The following is a 25697-nucleotide window of genomic DNA, read 5'->3' on the forward strand; positions in this document are numbered from 1 at the left end:
CACCCTGATGGCAAAATTAAAACTTCGCTTGATTCAATCACGTTGTACCTCATGCCCACTGGCAATTTCGGTCAACATTTCAGCAAGTCCAATTGTCTATTAAGTATTAATATATGTAACAGTTTCAAGGCAGATTGTGAAATGGATGAGTGCTTGGATAGATCGTACAGTCGTTTCTAATTGGAATATTGTCTAGAATCTGGCCTTACCATCACCTCAGTAGGCTCCTACTGAGTCACCTTCTCAGTAGGGACATTCTCGGGCCATTCAGCGCGTCCCCAGGTAGAGGCTAGGGGAATGCCTTTCAGAAATGTAGGTTACTTTCATTGAGAATGTTTGGACCTGGGGGGGAATTCTTTGGGGTCCATAATAGGAAATGGGGCATTCTCGCCTGGGTGTCGTAAATACAAGCGGACGAAGAAGAACGGTCTTCGCATGTACACTCAACAGGCCCCAAAGGCATGTGGACACCTTCCGTAAGTTAAAAACCTTCTCCCAACAATGTGTTAAATAGCATGGTTTAGCAGAACACCATTTTGGAAGGATCTTCTATAGGAGGATAATTGTGGCAAGAGAGAGAATCAAGATTTATGGACCGCAGCCTCTGCAATATGGTGGAGAGGAATGGTCCAGTAATGTACTGACCCCTTACGCATGAGCTTGCAGGAGGAGTGACCCAAAATATCCAACAGAGATGGCCAGGACCAAAGTAAGTAAGTGTTGCCACAGATAATTCGTAACGGCCCAAAAAGTCTTTATCATAGTAAACCCTCTCGTAGAGTGTCTAACTTTCGATTGTTTAAATTGTATGTGATTGTTGCTGAATTATAGCTTATATTGTTTCTTATAGCTTATAGATTATAGAATATTATAGATTATGGATTATAGCTTAGATTATTATTTCTTTGGTAGTTTGTGGAGCTGAAAGGAAGTGTCTTCAAGAAGTTTGAGAAAAATAATTTGTTCCAACTATCGTGTGCTGATATTCGAGAACGTTTCCACCTTTTTATTTTGCTGTCAATGGTTGTGATTCAAACTATGCGAGAGTATGCTTGGAAAGAAGGTAGAGCTTTTTTTTTTTTTTTTTTTTTTTTTTTTTTTTTTTTTTTTTTTTTTTTTTTTTTTTTCAAATGAGCCAGTCACAAGCCAAATTGAGTCACAAACTCTACTTCTTTTTTTGTACCAGATCATTTAGCTCTTTTTTATTCTTAAAGGGAATCCCTAATAAAAAAAAAATGAGTAACACCCCCGAATTGCACAACATATTTAAGACCATCAAGGTGGTCTAGGAAGCCCTATTGAAAGAATACGTGTTTACAGGTAGGTTTCACTTTTTATTTCTCTCCCTCTCCGTATTGTGTGCGTCATATCGAAGAGTCTCAAATTCTGAAAGGGAATTTTTCCCCGAACCTCAGTTTTGCCTTTTGCTTAGCACTGAGGTAATCTTCTTGACTTTTAAAACCGTGTTTGTGATAAAAAGCCTTTTCTAGTTGGTTGAGTTTAATGGAAAAATTTCTCGAAAATAGAGCTTTCCTTTTACAACTAAGTGAATGCCTCAAAAGTAAGTTGGATCAGTAATGCATCTTCATAAATTTTTTACCTAAATAAATACAAGATATATCTGACAATATTAGAAATAATAGAAACCCAGATATGAACTAAAAACAGATATGATGAAACCTTTGCTGGTGGCAATGATGAAAAGGCCCAAGGAAACTGCTGGTGAAAAGGCCTACGTTTATGTCACCGAATTCCCGGAAAAAAGAAGTTGATAAATTTTGTTGATGAAAGCACATTAAATCTTTCTTTCTATCTTATCTTTCTTCTATCTTTCTAGTGTTTCCCTTCTTCCGTCCCGTTTAAATTTTTTTATTTTACCGGGCATTATGCCCTTCTTGCAAAGTTTCACTCCATGTGGATATACCCGATAAAATACCTTGGCCTCATAGTCTCAGACTGTTTATAATTATTCTTAATTTCGGAGGGTGCGCATTTACGACAAGCGTTCAAGGGTAGACCAAAAGGAAGCATAATTTTGATTATAAAAATTCATATCGTAAAAGAAAGAAAGTGAAAAATCGTTTTTCTCTGTGTCCTCCATTGAAAATAGTCCTCCATAAAAATTTAAAAATGGTATATTTGTTGAAAACGTTCCGTGGTTGAAAGAGTCATGGAACTCCATAATCTGTAAGACGTAAAAGGTCCTTGTCGAAGCAGATACTATCAGGGGCTCACTAAAACTTGCAAAGACCAGTAGAAACTTCTTTATAAGTAGGCAACTGCTAACCCAGGTCAGGACTCGCCTAATGTTCTTTTGTACGTCAGCGTAATTGTGCGCCGTGGAACGCTTTTTTCAAACTTGCAATGCAATTCTACATTTTTCTTTGCATCACCAATGCGTTGCAGGGACGGTAAATTAAGGAGAAACAATTACAGGGAGCCTTAGCGGAATAGTATAGCCTTCTCAAAAGCGTTTGTCAATACTCTTTTCAGGTTGGTATTTTAGGTTTTAATATGATGTTAAAAATCTTTTGAATTACATTCTTTTTTATAGATTGTTCGTATTTAAGATTATGCATAGCCTAAATTCTGTGTATACTATGTCAAGATTAACATTCTTGGCCTAAGAGGGCCCTAGGCACGCAGAACAATGAGCTTCTTTTTCCTTATTGAAAAAGTAACAGCTATATAATAATGTAAATCGAAGAAGCCTACATCAATATTGACCACTAGTCACTACTAGTGATCACATACGATCATCCAAGGAAAAGAGAAACAGAAAAGAATAAAACAATTCTTAAATGTTTTAGGGATATGACCTCATCTAGACTGAAAGAGTTTGTAAAAAAAAGTTTATCTTAAATATTGCTTTAGGGGGTAAATTTGTGTGTCAGAATGGAGATATTCCAAGTAATTTTAGTGCATCACAAAAGTAGTTCTTTTAAGAAATATTGAGAAAAAGTGATTACAAAAGTTTTGAGAAAAAGTTTGGAACTATCGTGAGTTAAGAAGTAGTGAAGAAGAAATAAAATCTTCTTTTTTGAAACATGGCTTTCATATTTAGGGTTAAATGAAGCTTTTCTAGATGATTTTTTTAGATAGTTAATGAAAAGCCCATAAATACATCATCAAGTAATTTTTTTGTTATGCTCTTAATAGCGAAATTAATAAATAGTGAAACCTCGGGATCTTTTGCAAGTGAGTCTTATGATATTGTTGAATTATCAATGGCAGTCATGCAGTCAGAAAATATATCATTTAAAGAATACATTCTTCTTCCCAAAATTTAAGTTGATTTGCCACCAAACATCTTTTTTCTGATAAAATATAATTGCAAGTTAAAAACGAATGATAATTCTAAGCATTTGATTAGATTTGAATATATATCGAGAAGCATTGCTGATGTGATTTTTCAGTTGTTGTTGCATATATTAAATTTATATATTTCTACATGTTTGTTTTCTGATGCATGAAAATTGCTCGAGTTGTTCCTCTATAATAAAGAAGCTAAAACTGAAATGAATAATTACATTATTGTTATTGTTTTTTTTTAATTTTATAGTCTTACAATTGTCTTTTATCATTTTCTAAGTAGTTCATTATATAATAAGTAGATAAATAGATTATTTTTTTTAAGTTTTATTGTAGCTCCAAAGCTAGAAAATAAAAAGAAGTGTCTAATATCTGACAAAAAACAATCATTTGATATATTTTAATTGCTGAATTGTTTCTGATAAATTAAAAATTGTGGAGCATTCGGAGAGATATTATCATACCCTTCTGTTCAGAAAATTATGGTTGAAATAGATATTTCTTTTGAATTTGATATCTATTTATAGCATTAGCGTTCCACAGAGATCTATTCTGGGTCTTCTGTTGTTTTTAATAATTAACGTTAATTTTTTCAGCTGTTTACATGTAGTCTTGAAACCAGAATGATTGGAAAATATATACGTAATATACCCAAGTATGCTTCTTTGTTTTTTAGCACGTGGAAGTTTTTAATAAATAAAAACTGCAATATTACCGTACTACCTGTGTTGCATGTTGTAATCGAAACATAATGGAAGCTTTTTCCATATAGCTCTAATCTGCAATTATGCTCAGGATTAGACCAATAGTTGAGTATGTTTGTTCTATTTGTCCCAAAGACTCAAACAGCTGCATTTGAGCGTTAGGTAAATTTGCCACAAGGACCTCAATTTCTATCAACAGCACTGTAAAATCCCCCGAAGTCGCTTCAGAAGTGTGGTAGCTAAGTCGATATGCAACAACAACATGTGTGTCTTCCTTATGAGGGAACTGAACTACCATCTATGCCAGAGTTGAAATGAAAAGAATAACTGGTAACTGTTGTCACATCGATTGTGTACACCAGGAGAGCTCTTATCGATTAGAAAGCTTAATCTAGGCGTCAGTTGACGAGTTATATCTGCTGCCGCATGGAATATCGGCTGCGGGATAATTGGCAGCCAAAATGATGTAAGCAACAAAAACAAACTAACTGTTGACGTTAATCGGTTCAAATGTATTGAAGAAAGCTCTCAACCACAGCCTGCGTTCGTATTTATCTGCATCACCGCTTCTTTAAGTTTATTCAGTTGTGATTTTTGTCTCTCTGTTTTTCGATTTTTTTTTGGTCTTAATCCATGAATTTTGCTGCCGTAAAGTGTGGGTGAAAGATAAATAATAATAATATGTTATGCTGTCTTTTAGATCGTTTCTGGATTCTGTTTCCTGATTGTATTACAGTTTTATTGGCAGAGCTCATAATTGATTGGGTCAAACATGCTTTTATAACTCGGTTCAATGACATACCAATCGATGTATACAAGGATTTTACCACAAGTCTCGCTTATGACTTAGCTGACACAAAGCAGAAGTTTGTAAGTTTTTTTATGTACAGTTTTGTATTAGTTAATTATTTCACATACTGAACAGCTGTTAGTATTATCTGGCTAATAGAAGCGCGTAGTTTATCAAGTACACAGCTTATATCGTACTCGCTGTATCATACGCTTTTATCATCGTACACACTTAGTACACAGCTCATACCTACTAGTTTTTGCTTAGTAAGAGCGATGTGTCTCTAATGCATTTATCCCCCATACCTCATCACATATGATCGATGATCATGGAAAGTTGAAGGAGGACACATTTCATTAATTAAAAATAGTTCTAGTGCTCTTATATATATATATATATATATATATATATATATATATATATATATATATATATATATATATATATATATATATATATATATATATATATATATATATATATATATATATATATATATATATATATATACTAGCTGGACAGAGATGCCAAAAAAAAAGATATTGCAGCTGACAGAGATAGTAAAAAAAGAAGGCGTGTCGAGGAATCACCGCCGAGACCCAGCTATATAATATATATATATATATATCTATATATATATATATATATATATATATATATATATATATATATATATATATATATATATATATATATATATATATATATATATATATATATATATATATATATATATATATATATAGGTCTATATATATACAAAAGATAATTAGGTCTCAAAGTCTTAGAAATTTTTATTTTTTACGTTAGCAAATTTCAGTTCAGTACTTTCAAATGTATGGAAAATAAATGGGCTAAATAAACCTTGCAATTTATAAACCTAAATATATAACCAGCTATATAATATATATATATATATATATATATATATATATATATATATATATATATATATATATATATATATATATATATATATATATATATATATATATATATACAAAAGATAATTAGGTCTCAAAGTCTTAGAAATTTATATATATATATATATATATATATATATATATATATATATATATATATATATATATATATATATATATATATATATATATATATATATATATGTATATATATATATATATATATATATATATATATATATATATATATATATATATATATATATATATATATATATATATACAAAAGATAATTAGGTCTCAAAGTCTTAGAAATTTTTATTTTTTACGTTAGCAAATTTCAGTTCAGTACTTTCAAATGTATGGAAAATAATGGCCTAAATAAACCTAAATATATATATATATATATATATATATATATATATATATATATATATATATATATATATATATATATATATATATATATATATACAAAAGATAATTAGGTCTCAAAGTCTTAGAAATTTTTATTTTTTACGTTAGCAAATTTCAGTTCAGTACTTTCAAATGTATGGAAAATAAATGGGCTAAATAAACCTTGCAATTTAAGCAATCTTTTGTTATTTCTCATGAATATGTGTGCCCTTATTTGGAGACAACAGAACACACCCATAGATTGACTAGTTCCAAAAGGCTCGTACAACTTTAACCCAATTGGGAGTGAAGCGCCTTAAATCTAAGTACATAAAGCAGCAATCAGCTCATCAAACAGCTAGTGGTAACGAACTGTTGTAAGGAGAGACTTGGCTCAATAGTAACCGAAACTCTAAAAAATGGAAAAAATTTTCCATTTTCTAAAACTCTAAAAATTTTGATGCCAATAATTACATAAAAGGATTGCATTTTAATGCTGATTTTAAATTTATAAGTTCCATCAAGTTTAGTGTTACCCATCAAAAGTTACGAGCCTGAGAAAATTTGCCTTATTTTAGAAAATAGGGGGAAACACCCCCTAAAAGTCTTACAATCCTTACGAAAATCACATCGTCAGATTCAGCCTATCGGAGGACCCTAATGTAGAAGTTTCAAGCTCCTATCTACAAAAATGTGGAATTTCAAATTTTTTGCCAGAAGACAGATCACGGATTCGTTTTCATTTGTTTGTTTTTATTTATTTTTTTTTTTTTTGTTCCCAGAGGTGATCATATCGACTCAGTGGTCCTAGAATGTTGTGTGAGAGCTCATTCTAATGTAAATTAAAAGCTCTAGTGCCCTTTTTAAGTGACCAAAAAATTGGAGGGCACCCTCGCTCATTTTCCCCCAAAGTCGCCAGATCAAAATTCTGAGATAGCCATTGTATTCACCATAGTCGAAAAACCTAATATCTGTCTTTGGGGACGACTTACTCCCTCACAGTCCTTGTGGGAGGGGCTGTAAGTTACTAGCTTTGACCAGTGTTTACATATAGTAATGGCTATTGGGAAGTGCACAGACGTTTTCAGGGGAATTTTTGGTTTGAAGGGGGGGAGATGTTGAGGAGGGGGGGATCTTTCCATGGAGGAATTTGTCATGGGGGAAGAAAATTTCAATGAAGGCGGCGCAGGATTTTCTAGCATTATTTAAAGAAACAATGAAAAAATAAAATATGAAACGTTTTTTCAACTGAAAGTAAGGAGCAGCATTAAAACTTAAAACGAGCAGAAATTATTACGCATATGAGGGGTTCACCTCCTCGTAATACCTCGCTCTTTGCGCTAAGATGTTCTTAGTAATTTCAACTATTTATTCTACGGCTTTTCTGATTCAGGGGTCACTCTTAAGGAATTGGGACACAATTTAAGCTTAATGTAAAGAGCGAAGTATTGACGAGGGTGTGAACCCTCTCATATTTCTCTTAAAAACATACAAATATAGAAGTTCGTTATTTAAGTTACGTATATTTTTTTTTACTAATGAAAATGTTTGTAAAAAATTAAAAGTTCTAGCTTCCTTTTCAAGTAATCAAATATTGGAGGGCACCTTGGCCTCCTTCCCCCTCCCTTTTTCTCAAAATCTTCCGTTTAAAACTTTGAGAAAGCCATTAACCAAAAAAATTAATATGCAAATATCGTTTTAATTCTTTATGTGCGGAGAGCCAAAATCAAAACATGCATTAATTCAAAAACGTTGAGAAATTGAATACAAGATCTATACAACAGTAAGTTTTTTACTGTTTTAAAAAGTAGAGTTAAGAGAAAGAGTCAAACTTTAACGTAAAGAGCGAGGCGCTGAGGAGGAAAAGCCCCTTTCGTATACGGAGTAATTTCTGTTCGTTTTAAGTTTAATGTCGCCCCTTACTTTCAGTTAAAAAAAACTTGTTTTTTTATTTAATTACTAGATGAAGCTAGTTTTCCCCACAGGAAACCACTGGAGGCAATATGGAGCAGGTAAAAGGATGGCAAATGAAAAATAAGTTACATTTCAGCATTAGCACAGCAAGGCAATCTGTGAAAAAAATGACGTATGAAGTCTTCATACGTGACTTTATGATCATGTAAACCATGAATTGCACTATTGAAAACAAGAGGCGATCTGAAAAGGCTAGTACTATCACACAGTTCGTGGCAACGAACTGTAAGTGAGGAGCGACACTGGTCAATAGTAACCGAAACTCTAAAAAGTGGGATTTTGATATTAGTAAATATATGAAAAGAATTGGCTTATTATGTTGATTCGAAATATATTAGATTCATTAAACTTAGTGCCATCCATAAAAGCCCAAATGTAGAGGTTTCAAATTTCTATCAACAAAATATCGATTTTTTTCAGGGGTGATCTTAACGAATCATTGGTCCTAAAACATCGGGAGGAGGCTCATTTGAACGGAAATTAAAAGTTCTAGTGTCCTTTCTAAGTGACCAAAAAGATTGAAGGGCAACACGCTCCCCTCCTACGTGTATTTTTTCCCAAAAATAATCCGATCAAAATTTTGAGATTGCCATTTTTTTCAGCTTAGTTAAAAAGTCACAAAATTGTGTCTTTGGAAAAAGCTTGACCTCTTCCTACTCCTGGGGATAGGTCTTTAAGTTATAAAATTTGACCAATGTTTACGTATAGTATTTGTTATTGGCAAGTATACAGACTTTTTTTTTCTTTGGGGGTGTGTGTGTTATTTTTGGGTGGTTTTCCATGGAGATCTTTTTCTATGTGGAAGGAAATTTCCGAGGGTGAACTTTTCAAGGTAAATTTTACACTGAGAGGATTTGACAGAATTCCTATACGAAATTCTTTTTATTTGTCTTACTTTCTCTTTGTCTCGAAATTTTGTACGTGGAGATGTTCTGGGTGAATTATCTGGATGAAATTTTCAGCGTTTTTGGATTTCTGGGAAATAATTGCCGAGGAAGGAGGGATTTCTCGGAGGAATCTTTTTCAAATGAAAGCATGCTAAAGAGAATTTTTAAGGCTGAGTTTTATGGAGGGGAGGGGAGAATTCTCGGCGAGGATGAAATTTTCCGGAAGGAATTTTAGAGGGAAAGGGGCGGTTTTTGCGCGAGAAGAACTTTCTATGGAAGATTGTCCCGTTAGAGGCCGTAATTTTTCATGAAGGATGAGCCAGGTTTACTGGCATTATTTGAAAAACGATCAGAAATTAAATTTAAAAAAACACTAATGTTTTCTAGTGAATGTAAGGAGCAATATTAAATTTCAAAACGAACAGAAATTATTCCGTATATGAAGGGATTGTCCCTCTCCTCAATACCTTGCTCTTTACGCTAAAGTCTGACTGTTTGTCCCAATTTTTAAAGAACGACTCCTGAAACACAAGGGTTGTTTATTTAAAATAGAAAGCTTTTTTCAAAGTACATAAAACTTTACAGTAAACAGCAAGGAATTGAGGAGGGGGCAACCCCTACATATATGGAATAATTTCTGATGTTTGAGTTTAAATGTTGCTCTTTACTTTCAGGTGGAAGAACTTATTTTTTAAATGTTTAATTTTTTGATCCAGGTTCTTCTAGTTGCTTCAAGGCTAAAATGCTGATTGGAGCAATAGAGCCGCCAAAGAGCTTGAAAATATTTTACCGAATAAAGTGTTTTCCTGTTTGTACATTGAGATCTAATAGATTTCAAAATAATTTGCCCTAAATCAAAGTAAAAAAAAAGAAAAAAATTGTGCTAATAGCCCTTCCTTGGAAATTGGAATATTCAAATTTTAATACGTCCAATAGTTGTTGAAGTGTTTATTATTCTAATTTATTAAAATAGCAACGGGTTAAAGAAGAATGTGGTGTATTTTTGTGCTTCAGTACGTATTATATTGTATCGAACTGGATGTTGTTTTTATTCTTGTATAAGTTGTTTCACTTTTTAGGCAAGCCAGCTTTTTGTTTTTTTTTTTGTTTTTTTTTTTGTAAATAAACTTTGTTTTTGTTTTTTTTTTTCAAATTAATCTACTTGCCTGGATATTGTTTGATCTTGAATTATTACACTAATAGGAATTTTTTTTATTGAAGCTGAATTTTATTACAGGCTCATACAGATCACTCGGATATCGTAGCCCGAAGAATGGGTTTTACTCCTATTCCGCTCTCTGTGCTCGTAATCAGAATTATACTACAAGCAACCAGATGGACAGAAGTTTCCGATTTGATCGTTTCGTTCTTCCTCTGGCTCGCCTTCTTTTCAGTAAAAGTGTTGAGCAGTGTTCTATTTCTTGGAAGTGCATGTGAATTGATAGATGATCATCAAAAAGCCAAAGGCTTCAATAAAAGCAAACAGGAAACTGAGATTCTAATAGATGAAGTTGAAAGAGACGCTTTAATTGGTCTCAAACTACGGAGTAAAAGTGTGTGCTCGTTGCCTGCAGAAGCTACTTGTGACGTTATTCCGAGGAGTCCAAAAGGTCGAAGTCTTTCTCAGAGTCCAGTGAGGCGACGTAAAGTCACTATCTATGATGAACGTGCTGTTTCAGTTGACGGGAACGGTGACGATTTGCCTGGTAACCTTTTTTTGTATGATTCATTCAAATTTTTTCATACCCTGTTTTTTAAATAGCAATTCAGGCTTACAATTCAGTTCAAACTGGAAGTTCGTGTAAATACAATTCTATGTCGAATATTTAACTTGCTGTTATTTAACTTGAGAGATTACAAACGTTAAACATTTTCTGAGTAAATTCTTTAGGCATTTCTGTAATGTCTCTAGTACATTAACTCGTATATTTCTTTTAGATTTTCTGTTGTTTTAATTTTTTCTTTTAATTGCTCAGAATCTCGGTGGAACAGTCTTATCTTTATTGGAACGCAACAGTCAGAAAGCAGTAAAATTAAGTATTTAAAAGCAGTCTATTTATATTATATTATGTATTGTTTGGCACTTTTTGGGTATTATTTGTTCTATATATTTTCTTGGGCATATTTTACAAAAGATGTTGTCTTTTCCAAAATCTAGGGAGGAATGAATATTGTCATGTTTTTAAATTTTTGCACTAAAAAAGCCAAAAAAAGGTTTTTTCGATGAAAAATGTCCCGAAATGGTGTTTTTTTTTAATATTTCTCAGTTCTAGGGGGAAGGGGTCGAGAGAATCTATTGGGACTAGTAAATTTATCGGGAAAATATTTCAAACTGATATTTTCTAATTCTAATTTCTACTATAAGTATTTTAAATTTCATATTAGGTATTGTAGTTACTTTTTCATATTTTTTTGAAATATCATCTTATTCTCAAAATGAATAGGGACATGTGTCCCACCAATTAGATTTTGAAAATTACCATTTCTTGGGATGTTTTCATTAAAACACCCTTTTTTCGGTATTTTCATTGAAAAAAAACTGACAAATTCCCCTTTCATTTGGAAAATGAAATTTCCAAATTCTAAATTTCCCTCTCTAAATTTCCGTAAACTGACACCAGTGGACCGTTTTCATCCATTGCACAACTGGCACTAGCAAAACTGGTAGAATTAAAAGAGTCATTGTTATAATTGTACTCTTAGAAAATATTAAAGAAGCATCAAAAGAACACAAAGGCTTGAATCAGGCTCGCTCGTAAACCTTTTAAAACATTTTTTTGGGTAGGGGAGGAGAGGGATGTGTGATAAAAATAGAAGTTTTATTTTACTATTTGAATAAAAAGTACCCTGAAATTTGTGTACGTTCCTCACCTGAACTTTGTCTTATGACATCTTTATTATTTTTCTTTTCTGCTCTCTCATGAAAGTTGAGACTGTGCTCTTGTCCGTAGCCAAATTATAATTTTGTTTTTCTTAGGAAGGTAAAACCCAAGCTTCGTAATCATGGTCTCTTTTGAGCGCAGAACTAAAAGAGGAAAAAGTGAAAAAACTAATGTAGAAAATAGGGTAAGAGAACCAAAACTAACCATGCTAAAAGAGTGCCGAATTAAAAAGCAAAGAAGAAACTAAAGCTACTAGCCCAGATCGACAGAATATAAAGCTATAATAATGCTTGCATACAGGGTTGACGAAGGGACTCCTTAGTCACGTCATGATTGGTCAAGGAGCCCCTCCCTACAGAATATTCAGAGAGATTTGGACTAAAATGCACTTTTTTGGGGTATCAGAGCCTCTTGTTGGGAAGTCGAATGATCTGCTCTAAGGATCTAGATTTAGTAACTCGATTAGACTAAAGCATGATTATTAATATTACATGGGTCTGACCTAGAGGGGGGGTCAGAGAGTTGTTGATGGGGAAGGGTCTAGTAATTCCAAAAATACGAGAATCAGCTCTCTCCCCGATTTCTTATTCTGTGATCAGTTACTAATATTTGAAATAATATATAAGTTAAGTACTGTTAGTAAAGCTCAAAGGCTACTGGTTCAAATGAGTTGTCCAATTCTATGGATACATTAACTCACTCCCAAAACCTCATGAATTCATTTCCTGTTGTTCTGGAATTTCTACATAGCAAACCCGCTTTTGCTATTATTTCGGTTTTGCCCTTCTCTCTATTCTCTACTTTCAAATGCCCCAACCGAAAAATAAACTTCTACTACGTAATCTGGGCTAATTGGACCTAATAATTATTTTGATAGTTCCACAGTTTCAGCAATTATACATCAATATAACTTCAACTCAGGTGAAACTAAATTGAAGCATATTTACAACAACAAGACTTCTATGATAAAAGTGGAGTATTTGAGATTCTGCTTTCTATCTTTTACCATTTGCTGTCGTCTTTGTCAACCAGTGTCCGTTACTAGCTGTGACAAGAGTTTGTCCTTACTGGATACACTTATTGCTTTTGCTGATGACAGTACTCTTGGCACAACTGGTAGAACTGAGTCTGATCTTCGTTCAAGGATGATAGCCCTTTTTGAAAGAGTTATCCAGTGGTTTGATGTAAATTATCTTGCCTTAAATGTCGAAAAGTCATGTTTTCTCATTTTCTCCAGAGTCTCAAAGGCTTGCCCTGATTTAAATGAAATAAATGTATCAAGAGGTTCTCTAAGTAGACCTAAGGATCGTTACGTTCGATTCCTAGGCATCTTGCTTGACGAAAATCTTTCGTTCAAGTATCATATTGACCTGATTAAAATGAAAGTCTCCAGGAGTCTTGGAATCCTTAGAAAGCTCAAATATATATTTCCAGGGTCGATTCTTAGACTCTTGTTCTGCAGCCTAGTTCAGTCTTATGTTTCATATTGTTCTGTTATTTGGATGTCAACTTTTCCCTCGTCTCTGAAGCCACTTTCAAAACTTTATGATAAAGCAAGGACTCTTATTCAGGAAACTAACCGTTTTTCACTTAAACCCTTGCTTGATTTGAAATCTCTCTATTTTCTTTCTTGTTCTTCTTTCGTTTTTTACAGTTGCCTGGCCATCTTCCTGCTGTCCTATGTAATAATATATCTTTTGTTTCTGATCAATCGACTTATCATCTCCGCAGTTCCAACAATTTACTGGTTCTTCACACACCGTCAGTGAGGTCTGACTTCAACCCTCTGACAGCTTGCAACAGGATCTGGAACACGCTCCCAGAGTTCGTACGAAGCTGCCACTCGTTTGGTATGTTCAAAAATTATGTTAGAGATTTTCTAGCTAGTAATTAATTTTGTTTGTTTGTTTTTTGTTTTTTTTTTGTCTTTATTTTTTATTCCGGTTTCCCTTGGAGTTGATGTCTCTTGAATGAGTTGGATATTTAATTGAGTTGGTGAAATCATGTGCTACTCCCTGCCTAGCTTGTCATTTTTTGGAGATTATTAAGGTGGGCGACTCAATTTTTGGTTTTTGTTTATAATTTTTGATGTTGGTATTTTTTTCTCCCCTGTTCTTTCCCGGCCATGGAGCCTTATGGGGGAGATTGTCTTGAAGTAATTTTTTTGTTTATGGATTTTAATGTTAAATAAAGAACTCAGAACTCAGATCTCAAGACACGAAGTTTTGTGTGTCCTCGATACATGGCTAAGAAGGATCATATTTATTTCTAGGATTTTTTTAATGGCTGATAAATCATGTTTGTGCTTCCTCGATGCGACGGTTAGAAAGGTCGTCTTTAATTCTGGGATTTTTTACTGACTAAGAAATCGGATTTGTGCCACCTTGATACGAGGGTTAGAAGGATCATCTGTATTTCTTGGATTTTTTACTTTGTACCTAAAAGACTAGAATTGAGTCATACTAGGTTGGCACCGCTGCTAAATTCCTCTTATTTCGTTTTTCTTTTGCAGGTCATTTAGATAAAGACACAAGCTCAAAACCGATGTTTTACAACAGCACCGTTGACCTGGGTAGTGTTCAACTCCATAGTTCGATTACAGCAAATTGCACCGATACAAGTGACTTGTCGTCAAATTCGGATGAAATCTCAATGCCTTCTTTTACTGCAGAAATTAGGGCGCAAACTATAGATCATTCACACTAACAAGATTAAGAATCCATTTGCCTAATTTGAATTAAGCATAAATTTATAAAATTTTAAGGTAGATATATAAAAATATATCATTTGAAATATATAGATCATATATGAGATACTCATATATACCAATTAAATATATATATCAAATAGTGGACATTTCTAACGTATTAAATATAGATATATCAGATATACCAAATTGAAATAACGGCAATAAAAATTTAAACATTTTTTGTAACCTGCCAAACCAAAATAAGAAAAAGTTTTGAAAACCAGTTTTGTGAAGTTATGGGTCTGTAAATAAAAATGAAGTAATTTATGAAGATAGTCTCAAGTCTTTTTAGAGTGCACGTGTGCTTGACATTATATCTCTAAAGCCCGCTCTTTCCGTTCCTTGAAATTGCAAAGCCAAAGGAATAATCGCAAAATTTTCTTGGCTTTTCATAAAAACATTTTTCCTTGGAGATTAGCTGTGACAACTTCAGCTTAAACCATCTAATTGGCTTCATTCCAGTACCGTTATGCACATCAATTCTGTCAGCTCTCCTTTCCCCCACCATTATTAGGAAATGTATTCTGTCTTTTTAATAAGGCAGGTTCATTAGGAGATTCAGGGATAAGCAATAAAATTCATGAAAAATAAAGATTTTAAAAAGTAACTGAGTAATCAGGGCTAGAACAAAATTAGCTGTTTCATAAAATCGAAAGTAAACTTAGATAAGCTTATCAGGCCTAGGAGAAAAATAAATGCATTACTAAAAATAAAATAATGATGTAAACTGATTATCACGAAAAAGAGATTCGTCGAAGAAAACCAGTCTTGAAAGACATTAAAAACATTTCAAAAAATGTATCGTCAATGACTTAACCAAGGGTGCTTCTTAATATGCAAGCATAGAACAGAAATTGACTATAGTAAAGCAACTGTTGGCATAATTTTTGGTCTTTAGGTTGAATTCTTAGTAGTCTAAGTTTATTCGAATAATATATATTTAGACATTATTCTGGTACAAATTGTATTTATGCTTTTTGTTATTTTGTCCGTTTTTTGGCTGATTTTGCTTAGAAAAATATGCTGTTCTTCTGGCCGTTTAGTAGAAAAGTTTTCTTTGTTGCTCTTTTCAAGTTTGTCTAGTCTAAGAATGGTTTTCAGTTGTAAAAATTGTATTGTAATCAAATTTTGGGGTCGGAAGGGGTGCTTTAATATAGTTTTGTTTGAGAGTGACTGTGATCTCATATTGGTATTTTCCTTAGAAATTGAAGATGATAGTTAAACACAATATTTTTTAGCAGTTAATACTAATAGGTAAGGGTCGAATAACATTTTGTTAAAGCAAGGACCTGTAGTTTGGTTGGCTACCCTCACCCCTAGCCTTAACTCTCTAATCATAAGAGATGTCGGTGCTACGTGTATTTTCTGAGCAATATTGTGAAAAAAGTCAGCTCTAATGCTTAATGTTGGGAGACAACTTAGGATCCTAATTCATTATAATTTTGTGGGTATTTGGAGGAATTAATATATTTGTGTTGCTTCTTTGGATAGGTTAAAGATAAAAGAAAAAGGCTTTTGTATGCGCGTTATCTTAATAATTTTTATTTGAGAGAGTGAACTCTCTCAAATAAAAATGAATAAAACACAAATAAAAAACTGAATAAAATAAATAAAACTGGATAAAAATAAATAAAACTGAATAAAAATAAAACTGAATCAAATAAAAAATGAATAAAACACAAATTTTATTGTGTGAAATTAGGGAGCTAAGATATGCCTGTTTAGGAAGCGAAAATTATTTTTTTGTGAAATTGTTTGTGATTGAATACGACTCTTGTTTTATTCTCAATTAGATCTTGTATGATTTTATATATGCTTGAATATAATATTGGAAAAGAAATATAAGATATTATCTCTTCTTTTATTGATGTTATCATTTCTGAGAAAGTAGGAGGGGGGTAGGGCTCAGTTCATTGTTTTATTGTTAAAATATGCGTCATAGAATAGAAGACGAACGACGCAATTCTAGTAGTTGCTCTGGGTAGTACAGCTTTAGTTGTACAATAGTGAATTTTTTAATTAAAAAGAAAACTGTAAGAAAAAAATGTTTCGTTTCTTAAAATCTGAAACCTCTATTTAGGATTTCTTACTTGAATATCCGATGTATTTTAGAGAGAAAAAATAAGTTTGCACACCGTATTATGTTGTATCTTGCATCTATGGAGAAAGAACAAAACATTCTCAAAGATTATCATTAGCAAACCTTTGATTCTTAGGCTAGAATTCGAAAAACTTGTTCTTTCATTTTGCCCAACAAGCCCGTGAAAATAGAAAATGGAAAAATACAAAAATAAGGAGAAAACTGCACCAAAGCTAAAAGAGGTTGTCTTGATCTGCCACTGCTAAGACATATACTGTTAAGTTAAAACAATTTCCCACATGTCGATAGGATTGACCTTCAAAAATAAAAAGTAATAGTGTACAAAATACAATTCTAAAGCCATAGCTTCTTAAAGCCCCTGCTGATTCCAGGTGGGAGTCATATGTCAAGCTAAGCCTGCATACCTCCATGGCGGTGATGGTAGTTACGGGCAATGAGGCTCGATCTTCCGTCCCTGGGCAGCAGAGGAAATCCGGCAGCGCAGCTTAAAGCGGTGGAAGGGTGTAAACACCACTGAGCTCCACGCCGAGCGATTTGGTGACCAACGTGTTCCGAGCGACCCGCAAGACTGGGGACCTTGGGAACTCTATTCCCAAGAAAAAGTTGCAATGGCTACGCCGTCCCCGGCAAGCGACGCGGCCCCCGTATTTGCGCGCATATCGAGAAGTAAACTAGCCAACCATACTACGACGTTCCCGGCAGGCGACGCGACTTTGAGTACGGAGGCGAAGTCGAAAAATCCTTTCAACGCCATAAATCTAGAAAACCCTACTATAGTCATTAAACAGGCAAAATCCAGAATAAATGTTGGATGCTTGAATATAAGATCCGTTAAACAAGAAGCCACACAAGCTTTTCTTGCCCATAAGATGGAGAAGTACAACATAGACATACTTTGCATATCCGTATCCGAGACCAGAATCTCCGGCTCTGGCTCTATAGTTATAACGGCTCCTGAAACACTACATCAGTTCCACTTTTGCTATTCCGGAGTAGAAGATAATTCAGGACTCCACGTAGTTGGTTTCATCATGAGCCAAAGAATCAGAAACGCTCTCCTAGAATGGGAACACCAGTCTCTTGTAGACTTGCTAGAATCAGACTAAAAGGAAACCCTGCAAATGTGTCAATAATTTCTACCTATGCCCCCACCCGTGACGCTTTTGAAACGACCAAGGATGATTCCTACGGCGAATTGCAGCAGCTGTCTTCTTCTATAGCTGCACGTGATTACTTGATTGTTGCTGGAGACTTCAAATCCTAAATCCTGGGAAAATTTGGACAGGGCAACAGATGCGAGAATGGGCAAAGGCTGGTAAACTACGCCTTGATGAACCACCTTGTTATCACCAATACCATATTTCAGCACAAACCTAGCCACTTCTTAACTTGGCATTCAAATGACGGTGTCACTAAGGCCAAAATTGACTTCATTCTCGTACGCCAGCGCTGGAGAAGCTCCGTGCAGGACTCTCGCTCTTACAACGGCGCGGACACAGGCTCACAGTCTGGGTCTGACCACAGGCTCGTTGCAGCAAAAATTTTGCTACGGCTTGCAACTCGAAGAAAAAACAAGCCCAAGGTCGGCTTCGATATCGGTAAACTTCAAGACAAAGAAGTGCGGCAGGCGCTCAACTTGGAACTAACTAACCGGTTAGACGCCCTCAGCTCTGATGAAAACCCAACCCCCGATAAAAGATGGGAGATCTTTAAAACCGTGATGACAGAGACTGCCGATGAGATCCTAGGCCGAGCAAAAATCAAACGACAGCACTGGATAACCGCTAGGACCCTGTCAATAGTCGGTGAGCAAAGACAAAAGATGGGCGGCCCTAAAGAAGAAGCAAAGGAGTTATGCAGACAGGTAAAACGTTCAAATCGTCTGGACCGCCGCCAAATGTGGGAAGATACTGCCGAGTCGTTAGAGAAAGCAGCACGCTTACATGAAACCCTCAAGCTTTACCAGATCCTGAAGGAATCCGTTGGTAAGAAAGCTGCTGTCTCAGAAATAGTCAAAAACAGATCAGGAAAAATCATTAGTTGTCAGAAGGAACGCTCAGCAAGATGGAAGGATCACTTTCAGTTCCTCCTAAACCCATCCCCTTCATCTGCTCATGATGCCTTCCCACCTTCCGTCTCTAAAGAGCCTTACGATATCGAGCTGGATACACCGACCAGAGCCGAAAAACTAAAAGCGATCAAGACCCTAAAAAACCACAAAGCCCCAGGTGAAGACGGCCTCCCCCCGGAACTATACAAACAATGCCCTGAGGTCACTGCTGAACAGCTCCATGGCATTCTCGAAGAAGTGTAGAGGACCAACACTTTTCCAAAAGATTCTCTTTTCCTTTCTATAAGAAAGGAGACTAAACTGAATGCAAAAATTACCGCGGAATAACTCTCATAGACATTGCAGTCAAAATATTCGGGGTAATTCTCTTGAACCGCTTCAAAGGGGCAAGGGAGGAAAGAACTCGAGGAAATCAAGCCGGCTTTCGACTAGGTAGAGGCTGTACTGATAATATCTTCGCCTTTCGTCTCATTATCCAGCAGATTGAAAGGTACAGCCTATCCCTGATCTTGATGTTCCTGGACTTCATTGCCGCCTTCGACTCTGTCACCCACCAGAAACTTTGAAAGATCCTAGAGAATGACGTAATGCCGCTGAAGTTTGTTGAACTGATGAAGGCTTACTATGACGTATCAGTGAGCCAAGTCTATGGCGAAGAAACCGAAGAATTTCTGGTTGAGTTCGGAGTAAAACAAGGGTGTGTCCTCTCTCCGACTCTGTTCAATTATTGCATCGATTGGGTGCTTGAAAATGCTCTATCGTCTTATCCAGGAGCGTAGATTGAACAAAATCTCTCACTGACTGACCTCGATTTATGCGGATGATGTTGGCCTCCTGTCAGACCCTGTAGAAGCCCAAAACATGCTTGACAGCGTTGTGGCCTGGGCAGACCTGATCGGCTTGAAAGTCAGCACAGAGAAAACGAAATTCATGGCTATTAACCACGACAGAGGACCATTCTCACTAACGGTCAACCAAGTTTAGCTGGAAAAAGTCAACCGTTTCACATACCTAGGCTCCCAGCTTTGTATTGACGGATCTTCCGACGCTGATATCCAACAGAGAATACAAAAAGCGCAGACAGTCTTTGCCTCCCTTCGGAAACCCTTATGGAATCGCCGCAAAATCAGTATCCGAACGAAAGTTCGAATTTACATGGCACTAGTCCACACCGTTCTCCTTTATGGATGCGAAACATGGTCGGTAAAACTACGGCATGAGAATACACTTAAGGTGTTTGAGCATACTTGTCTGCGAAGAATTCTCAGAGTACAGCTACGTGAACGTATCTCCAACGCAAATATATGTCGAATGTGCAATATTCAGAGAGATGTTGTGCTCACTATTAAAGAACGCTGTTTGAAATGGTTGGGCCATGCATTACAGAAACCACCAGAGTACCTGCCTCACCAAATACTTCTAGTTGAGCCTATTAGCTACTGGAAGAAATGCCAAGGAGGACAGAGGAAGAACTGGTGGAACCTGGCCAAGTCAGACCTTGAACCTATCTGGGATTTCAGAAAATTTGGTCACAGATGGTCAATACTGTGGCTCGCTTTTGCAGAGCAGCTGGCATAAGATCTAACAACATGGTTCAAGAAGGTCTCTAAGATTATCGATGCCGGGCGAGGTGGAAATGCCTGATTCCCGCCACAAGTACAAGTACAAGAAGTAAGTACAAAATACCAGACTGTGATAAATTCATTTTAAATAATCGCGAATTGGTTAAAAGAAATGCTAAAAAGAGATGTCTACTGTTTTATCTTTTGTTATCAATCGATCCAGCAGGATTGGCACGTGGTTTGAACAGCCAACTACAAAACAGAAACGCTTTTAGTCCTTTCATTGAATTTCTTATAGAACTGGTATTTTTTTTTTTTACAAATTTTGCACTAAAATTTTAGGCTATATATTTTCTTGCCTATAAGTTATTCAAAAGAAGGAAAGGTCTTCTTGAAATGAAAATATTGATTGCTTGTAACTGTCAGGGCGTAAGGGCTCCCATGCTCAGCCAAGGGGCAGGAGAAGGGTAATCTCAAAGCTGCAACGTGTATTGACTGCTCTAGAACGTTGGAATTTCAACACAGCTACAAGTGGTATAGACATTGAGACATGAAAATACTCTAACTTAAATTGTATTTAAAGTTCGTAGTTATGTTTGATGGCAAAACATATAGACGCCCTAAAAGTTGAATGCGATTTGTTCAAAACTTGAAATGTGGAGCCTGTAGGTTTTTATCCAATAAACTTTTATTTTTTTAAAAAAAAGTAAAAAATCTTTAGTATTAAACAAGTAAGGTTTTTTTTTCGCTCTTCCCTAGAGAAAATTCTAGAGCCTAGAAAGCCTAAACACAGAGGAAAAATTCCTACAACCATCCTGTCAATTATATAAATGTATGCCGTTGAAGTATTTTACGAGTTTTTATTTAAAAATGAGAAGAACCTCTAAAAACTGTTTATTTAAAAATATTACTTAAAAAATATAATTCTATAAATGGTAACCATTGAACAGTGGATCATTGCAAAATGTCCGTATTTCTCGTTGCAGTTGCTATTCACGTGTCCCCAGCTATTTAATCTTTAAAAAGTGAATACAAAAAATTAATATATAATGTGTGATAAAGATTATATACTTCAGAAAAAGGTGATGAGAAAAATAATATATTTGTGGAAAAACAAAAAAGAAGAGAAAAATGTCTGTGTAAGAAAGTTACATTGATCCATATTCTTTGGTATGCGGGAGGTAAATTCTGACGAAGCAACATTTCTCATTCGGTTAAAGAACCAAAAGAGAGAGGTTCTATACTAAAAAAGAAAACAATCCAAGGGCCTTGTCATGACAAAAATTTAATACATAATAAATAGCTTTATTTCCAACTTCATTGCTATTCTTGTTTGGATGATTATGTTCGGAGAGCATTACTTAAAATTAAATAAATTGGTACACTAGTTCTGTTTTCCAACAGTCGAACTATTACAATTCTAATCTTACTACTACTACAACTATTACACACAACTCGCTGCAGCACCAAGCCACCTGACACCAAAACAAAAAAGCACCATCCTCCTCCACCCCAATCTATTCAAAACGTCCCTCTCTACACCCTCCCAAGAAGTTCCCATTTCTCTTAAACCTTTCCTTATGACATTCCCCAATACAATTTGGGGACGACCTACTTGTCGTTTTTCTCGAGACGATTGCCTGACAAGAATGATATTGGGCAATCTGTCATCTTTCATCCACAGAACTTTTCTTAGCCATCTCAACCTTTCTATCATTATAGCCCTAGAAACCAGGATTGACCTACGTCTTTCGTACAGCTTACTGTTTAAGATACGGTCAGTCAGTCGCTTACCCAAAGAAACCTTTATGCTATATCTCTGGAAATTATCTTGCAAATACTGTTATTACTACTAACAACTCACTGCAGTACCAAATCACCTGAGGCGAACACAGCTACGCACGCTCCTCCTCCATCCCAATCTATTCAAAGCCTCCCTCTTTACACCCTCCCAGGAAGTTCCTATTTCCTTTAAATCTTTTTTTATGAAATCCTCCCAGCCCAACCGCGGACGGCCTATTTTCCGTTAGCCCTATACGGTTGCCCAAAAACGACAATCTGTCATCCTTCTTGCGCAGAACATGCTCTAGCCATCTCAACTTTTCTCTAATTATAGCCCTAGAAAACGGGATTGGTCGCACTTTTCGTACAGCCTACTGTTTTAAATACGGTCAGTCAGCCGGGTACCAAGAACAATCCGTAAGCATTATCTCTGGAAAACATCTAGCAAATCTTCATCCGCTTTCCGGAATGCCCATGCTTCAGAGCTATATTTGACTGCTGTCATCACTGTAGCTTCCAAAATCCTAATCTTAGTTTACATACTTATCTTCCTATTCTTCCAAACTTGTTTTTAACTGCGAAAAACATCCCGAGCCTTGGCTATTGTACTCTTAACAGCTTCACTGCTCCCATCATCTTTACTAAAAATTCTATCAAAATAAATTAAGCTGTCCACCTGATCGATCATTTCCTTAAACAACGCCATCTTTTCATCCTCACTTATTACTGGCCTTAGCGACTTAGTTTTCTTAACATTAATTTTTAAACCTATTCTAGCAACCTGAACTAGCGAAACTTCTTAAAGTTCATTCATTTTGCTCACACTTTCATCTAGGATGGTCAATCATCATCATTATCTAAGTCCAGGAGAATTTTTCCTCCCTATTTGGTTCCGTGGTATCCCATTGCCTTTCCTGTGCTCCTTAAGACGGAGTCTATTAAAATGATCCATATAAAGGCCAATAAAGGGGGATAGAACACAACCCTACTTAACTCCTGATTCAATACGAAAGCAGCTGCTAATCTCATTTCCTACCTTAACCGCAGCTGTGTTATTCTCGTATATAGCACTAATCACTTTAATGTATTTGTTTGGTATACCGTACACAGATGATATCTTCGCTAAGGCTCTTGTATCAACAGAATCGAACGCTTACTCATAATTTGCAAAACTGAGGACCAAAGGTATTTGATAACTCAGGCACTTCTCAGTTATTAATCTAAGAGTAAAAATTTGGTTGACACATCCTCTACCTTTACTAAAGCTGCACTGTCCTTCTCTTATAACTTTTGTCTATAGTATCTCTCAGTCTAAAAAGTAGCCTATTACAAGGTAGTTTCCTACCTAAAAAGACCAGACTAATACCTCGATAATTACCACACTCCCTCTTATCACCTATTTTATGCAGTGGTTTGGTTTAATTAATGTTGTCCTAAAATTGCCAAGTATTCCTTTTTTTTAAAATCATGTTCATAATCTTCAGTAACTTATTTCTAATTTTAGAGTGACCATTTACCACTCTATCAGCACCTGGAGCCTTATTATTTTTTAATCCTTTTGGTACTGTCGCTAATTCTCCCTCACAAAACAGATCTTCCTTCACATCCAAGGTATAAATTTTTTTTCATTTTCCTCTATATCTTTTCCTGCAACTCTATCTTGGTTTATCACATTCTCAAAATGTTCTGACCATCTCTCTTTAACTCTTTCCTTATCAATAATTGTGGCCCCATTCCTATCTTTAACAGGGACAAGTCCGGATTGATCAGTCCCTCTGAATTCATTAACATGCCAGTAAAATATTTTACTTCTATGCCGTCTAACTGCATCTTCCAGATCGTCGGCAATTTTATCCATTGCCTCCATTTCACATCTCCTTAGTTCATATTTTAATGCTTTCTCCAGTTTTTTTTTACATTTCTTTTGTTTTCATATGATTTGTCCCTCGGATAATTTTTCTGCAAGCCGCTTCTCTTGTCTATTAAACATAAAGCTTTTTCACCAATATTCCTAGCTGCGCTCCTAGCTTTCTTCTCTAAGACACCATCAGGAACTTTTCTTAAAATTATTCCATCTATCTTCCACATTGTCAAATATTAAACTCTCGAGTTTTGTTTTCAATTGTTCCTGATAAGTTTCTCTCAAATTCTCATCCTGGAGTCTACCAACATCATAACTTCACGGGAGGTAGTTACTCTTCCAAAAGTTCAGTTTTAAATTAACTCTAGACACTACTAGATGGGAATCCTTTCTACCTAGGACCCTGTCTATTTGTTCCTGTGACTGCAAGTAAAATTGCAACCTCTAAACTTTGAGCGAAAAAACAAAGGCATACATCTCATAAGGAAGACTTGTATTTCAGTAATTGGCACAAAACAAAACAGATAATTTTATGTAGAAATCAATTAAGACATATTAAAAGAAGAAAAGAAACTGTTAAAAAGTGATTTTCAATAATGACTACATACAGAACGGTACATTCTGAGGTAAAATGCGAAAATTTCTATATTATAAAATGCAACCAACACACAACTTCAGTAATCAGCTGTTTGATTTTTGATCAAATTAGGACATTCATATTTGAGCAAAGGGAGGTTTATTGAAGATAAAGGCAAAATCCCGAAGCTCTAACTCCAGCACAGGGCCAAAGTTAAGGTTTTTTTCCTTTATTTTGTTCGTGGCCTTTTGCAAACACTAAAACCAATCACTAACAACTAACAAACACTAACGAAGATAATAAATCTTTATTTACCTCGGGCACGTTTAAAGACCAAAAATATCTACTATTAAAACAGCAACACTGTCTTTGATCTTTTATTAGCAGCGGTTTTAGTAAATTACAAACCATTAGAGGGCAGAAGAAGGGGGGGGGGGTAGGAGCTTGAGTTGGCAGCCAATCGCCCATCCTAAATTTGAAGAACACTTTTTTTGGTCTTCATTTTAAAAAAGAAAATACTCAGCTCTCAAAAATTTTGAGAATTCACCTTTTTGAAATTCTCCATTGGAAAAAAAAATCCCCCCTTCTCACACTTTCGTGAATTAGCGCCACTGAATATATCAAAAATATTAAAAAAACAACAGCACAAGAAGCGATTTACATTTAAGAAAAAAAAAAACGTGGACAAAGATAAGATGGAGACTAGCACAAAGAAAACATAAATTGGAAATGTTCTCGTTATTGAAAAGTGGAAGACATAACGGCAGATTGTAACTACAGTATCAAGCACCTTTTCTTTGGAGCTAAGGAAATGATTAAACACGATTCAGCGAATTACAAACAGTAGAAATAATCGCACACCGACATATTGCAAATTCAAAATATACATCAAATAGTAGAGAAATGTTTCTCATGCCATAACAGCAGTCTGTTTAAAATACACTACATAAGTGGAAAACTTTAATTATTCGATCCGACCATCAGTAGTTTGGCTCGATCTCTTGGTTCTTTTATATAAGTGATGTGCATTGAAACAAAAATCTACACATCGTCGAGCCCCCAAAAATAGGTCATATCACACGCGTTCTAGTGCCTTCTAGAGCACGTTTTCACGAGGATGGCAGTT

At 35.2% G+C, this 25697-nt stretch overlaps 2 protein-coding genes across 2 annotated transcripts in view; both read left to right on the forward strand.

Annotated features, from left to right (window-relative positions):
* The window catches only part of LOC136025146 (protein TAPT1 homolog), a 62592-nt gene extending 46111 nt beyond the window's left edge, over positions 1–16481 (forward strand). The window contains exons 6-9 of the mRNA XM_065700895.1: positions 913–1063; positions 4717–4886; positions 10224–10692; positions 14381–16481. Of these exons, the coding sequence (XP_065556967.1) occupies positions 913–1063; positions 4717–4886; positions 10224–10692; positions 14381–14574 (984 nt within the window). The 3' untranslated portion in view covers positions 14575–16481. The remainder of the gene's footprint in view (positions 1–912; positions 1064–4716; positions 4887–10223; positions 10693–14380) is intronic.
* Positions 16482–18048: 1567 nt separating this feature from the next.
* On the forward strand, positions 18049–19032 carry LOC136025518 (uncharacterized). Its single transcript, XM_065701549.1, has one exon. It carries the CDS (start codon positions 18049–18051, stop codon positions 19030–19032), a length of 984 nt encoding a protein of 327 aa, XP_065557621.1.
* Positions 19033–25697: the final 6665 nt, after the last annotated feature.

The sequence above is a fragment of the Artemia franciscana genome, chromosome 3 (genome assembly GCF_032884065.1).
Source record: "Artemia franciscana chromosome 3, ASM3288406v1, whole genome shotgun sequence".
NCBI classification, from domain to species: Eukaryota; Metazoa; Arthropoda; class Branchiopoda; order Anostraca; family Artemiidae; genus Artemia; species Artemia franciscana.

Coding starts and splice junctions, on each gene's coding strand:
- LOC136025518 (XM_065701549.1), top strand. CDS start 18,049: ATGAACCACCTTGTTATCACCAATACCATATTTCAGCACAAACCTAGC.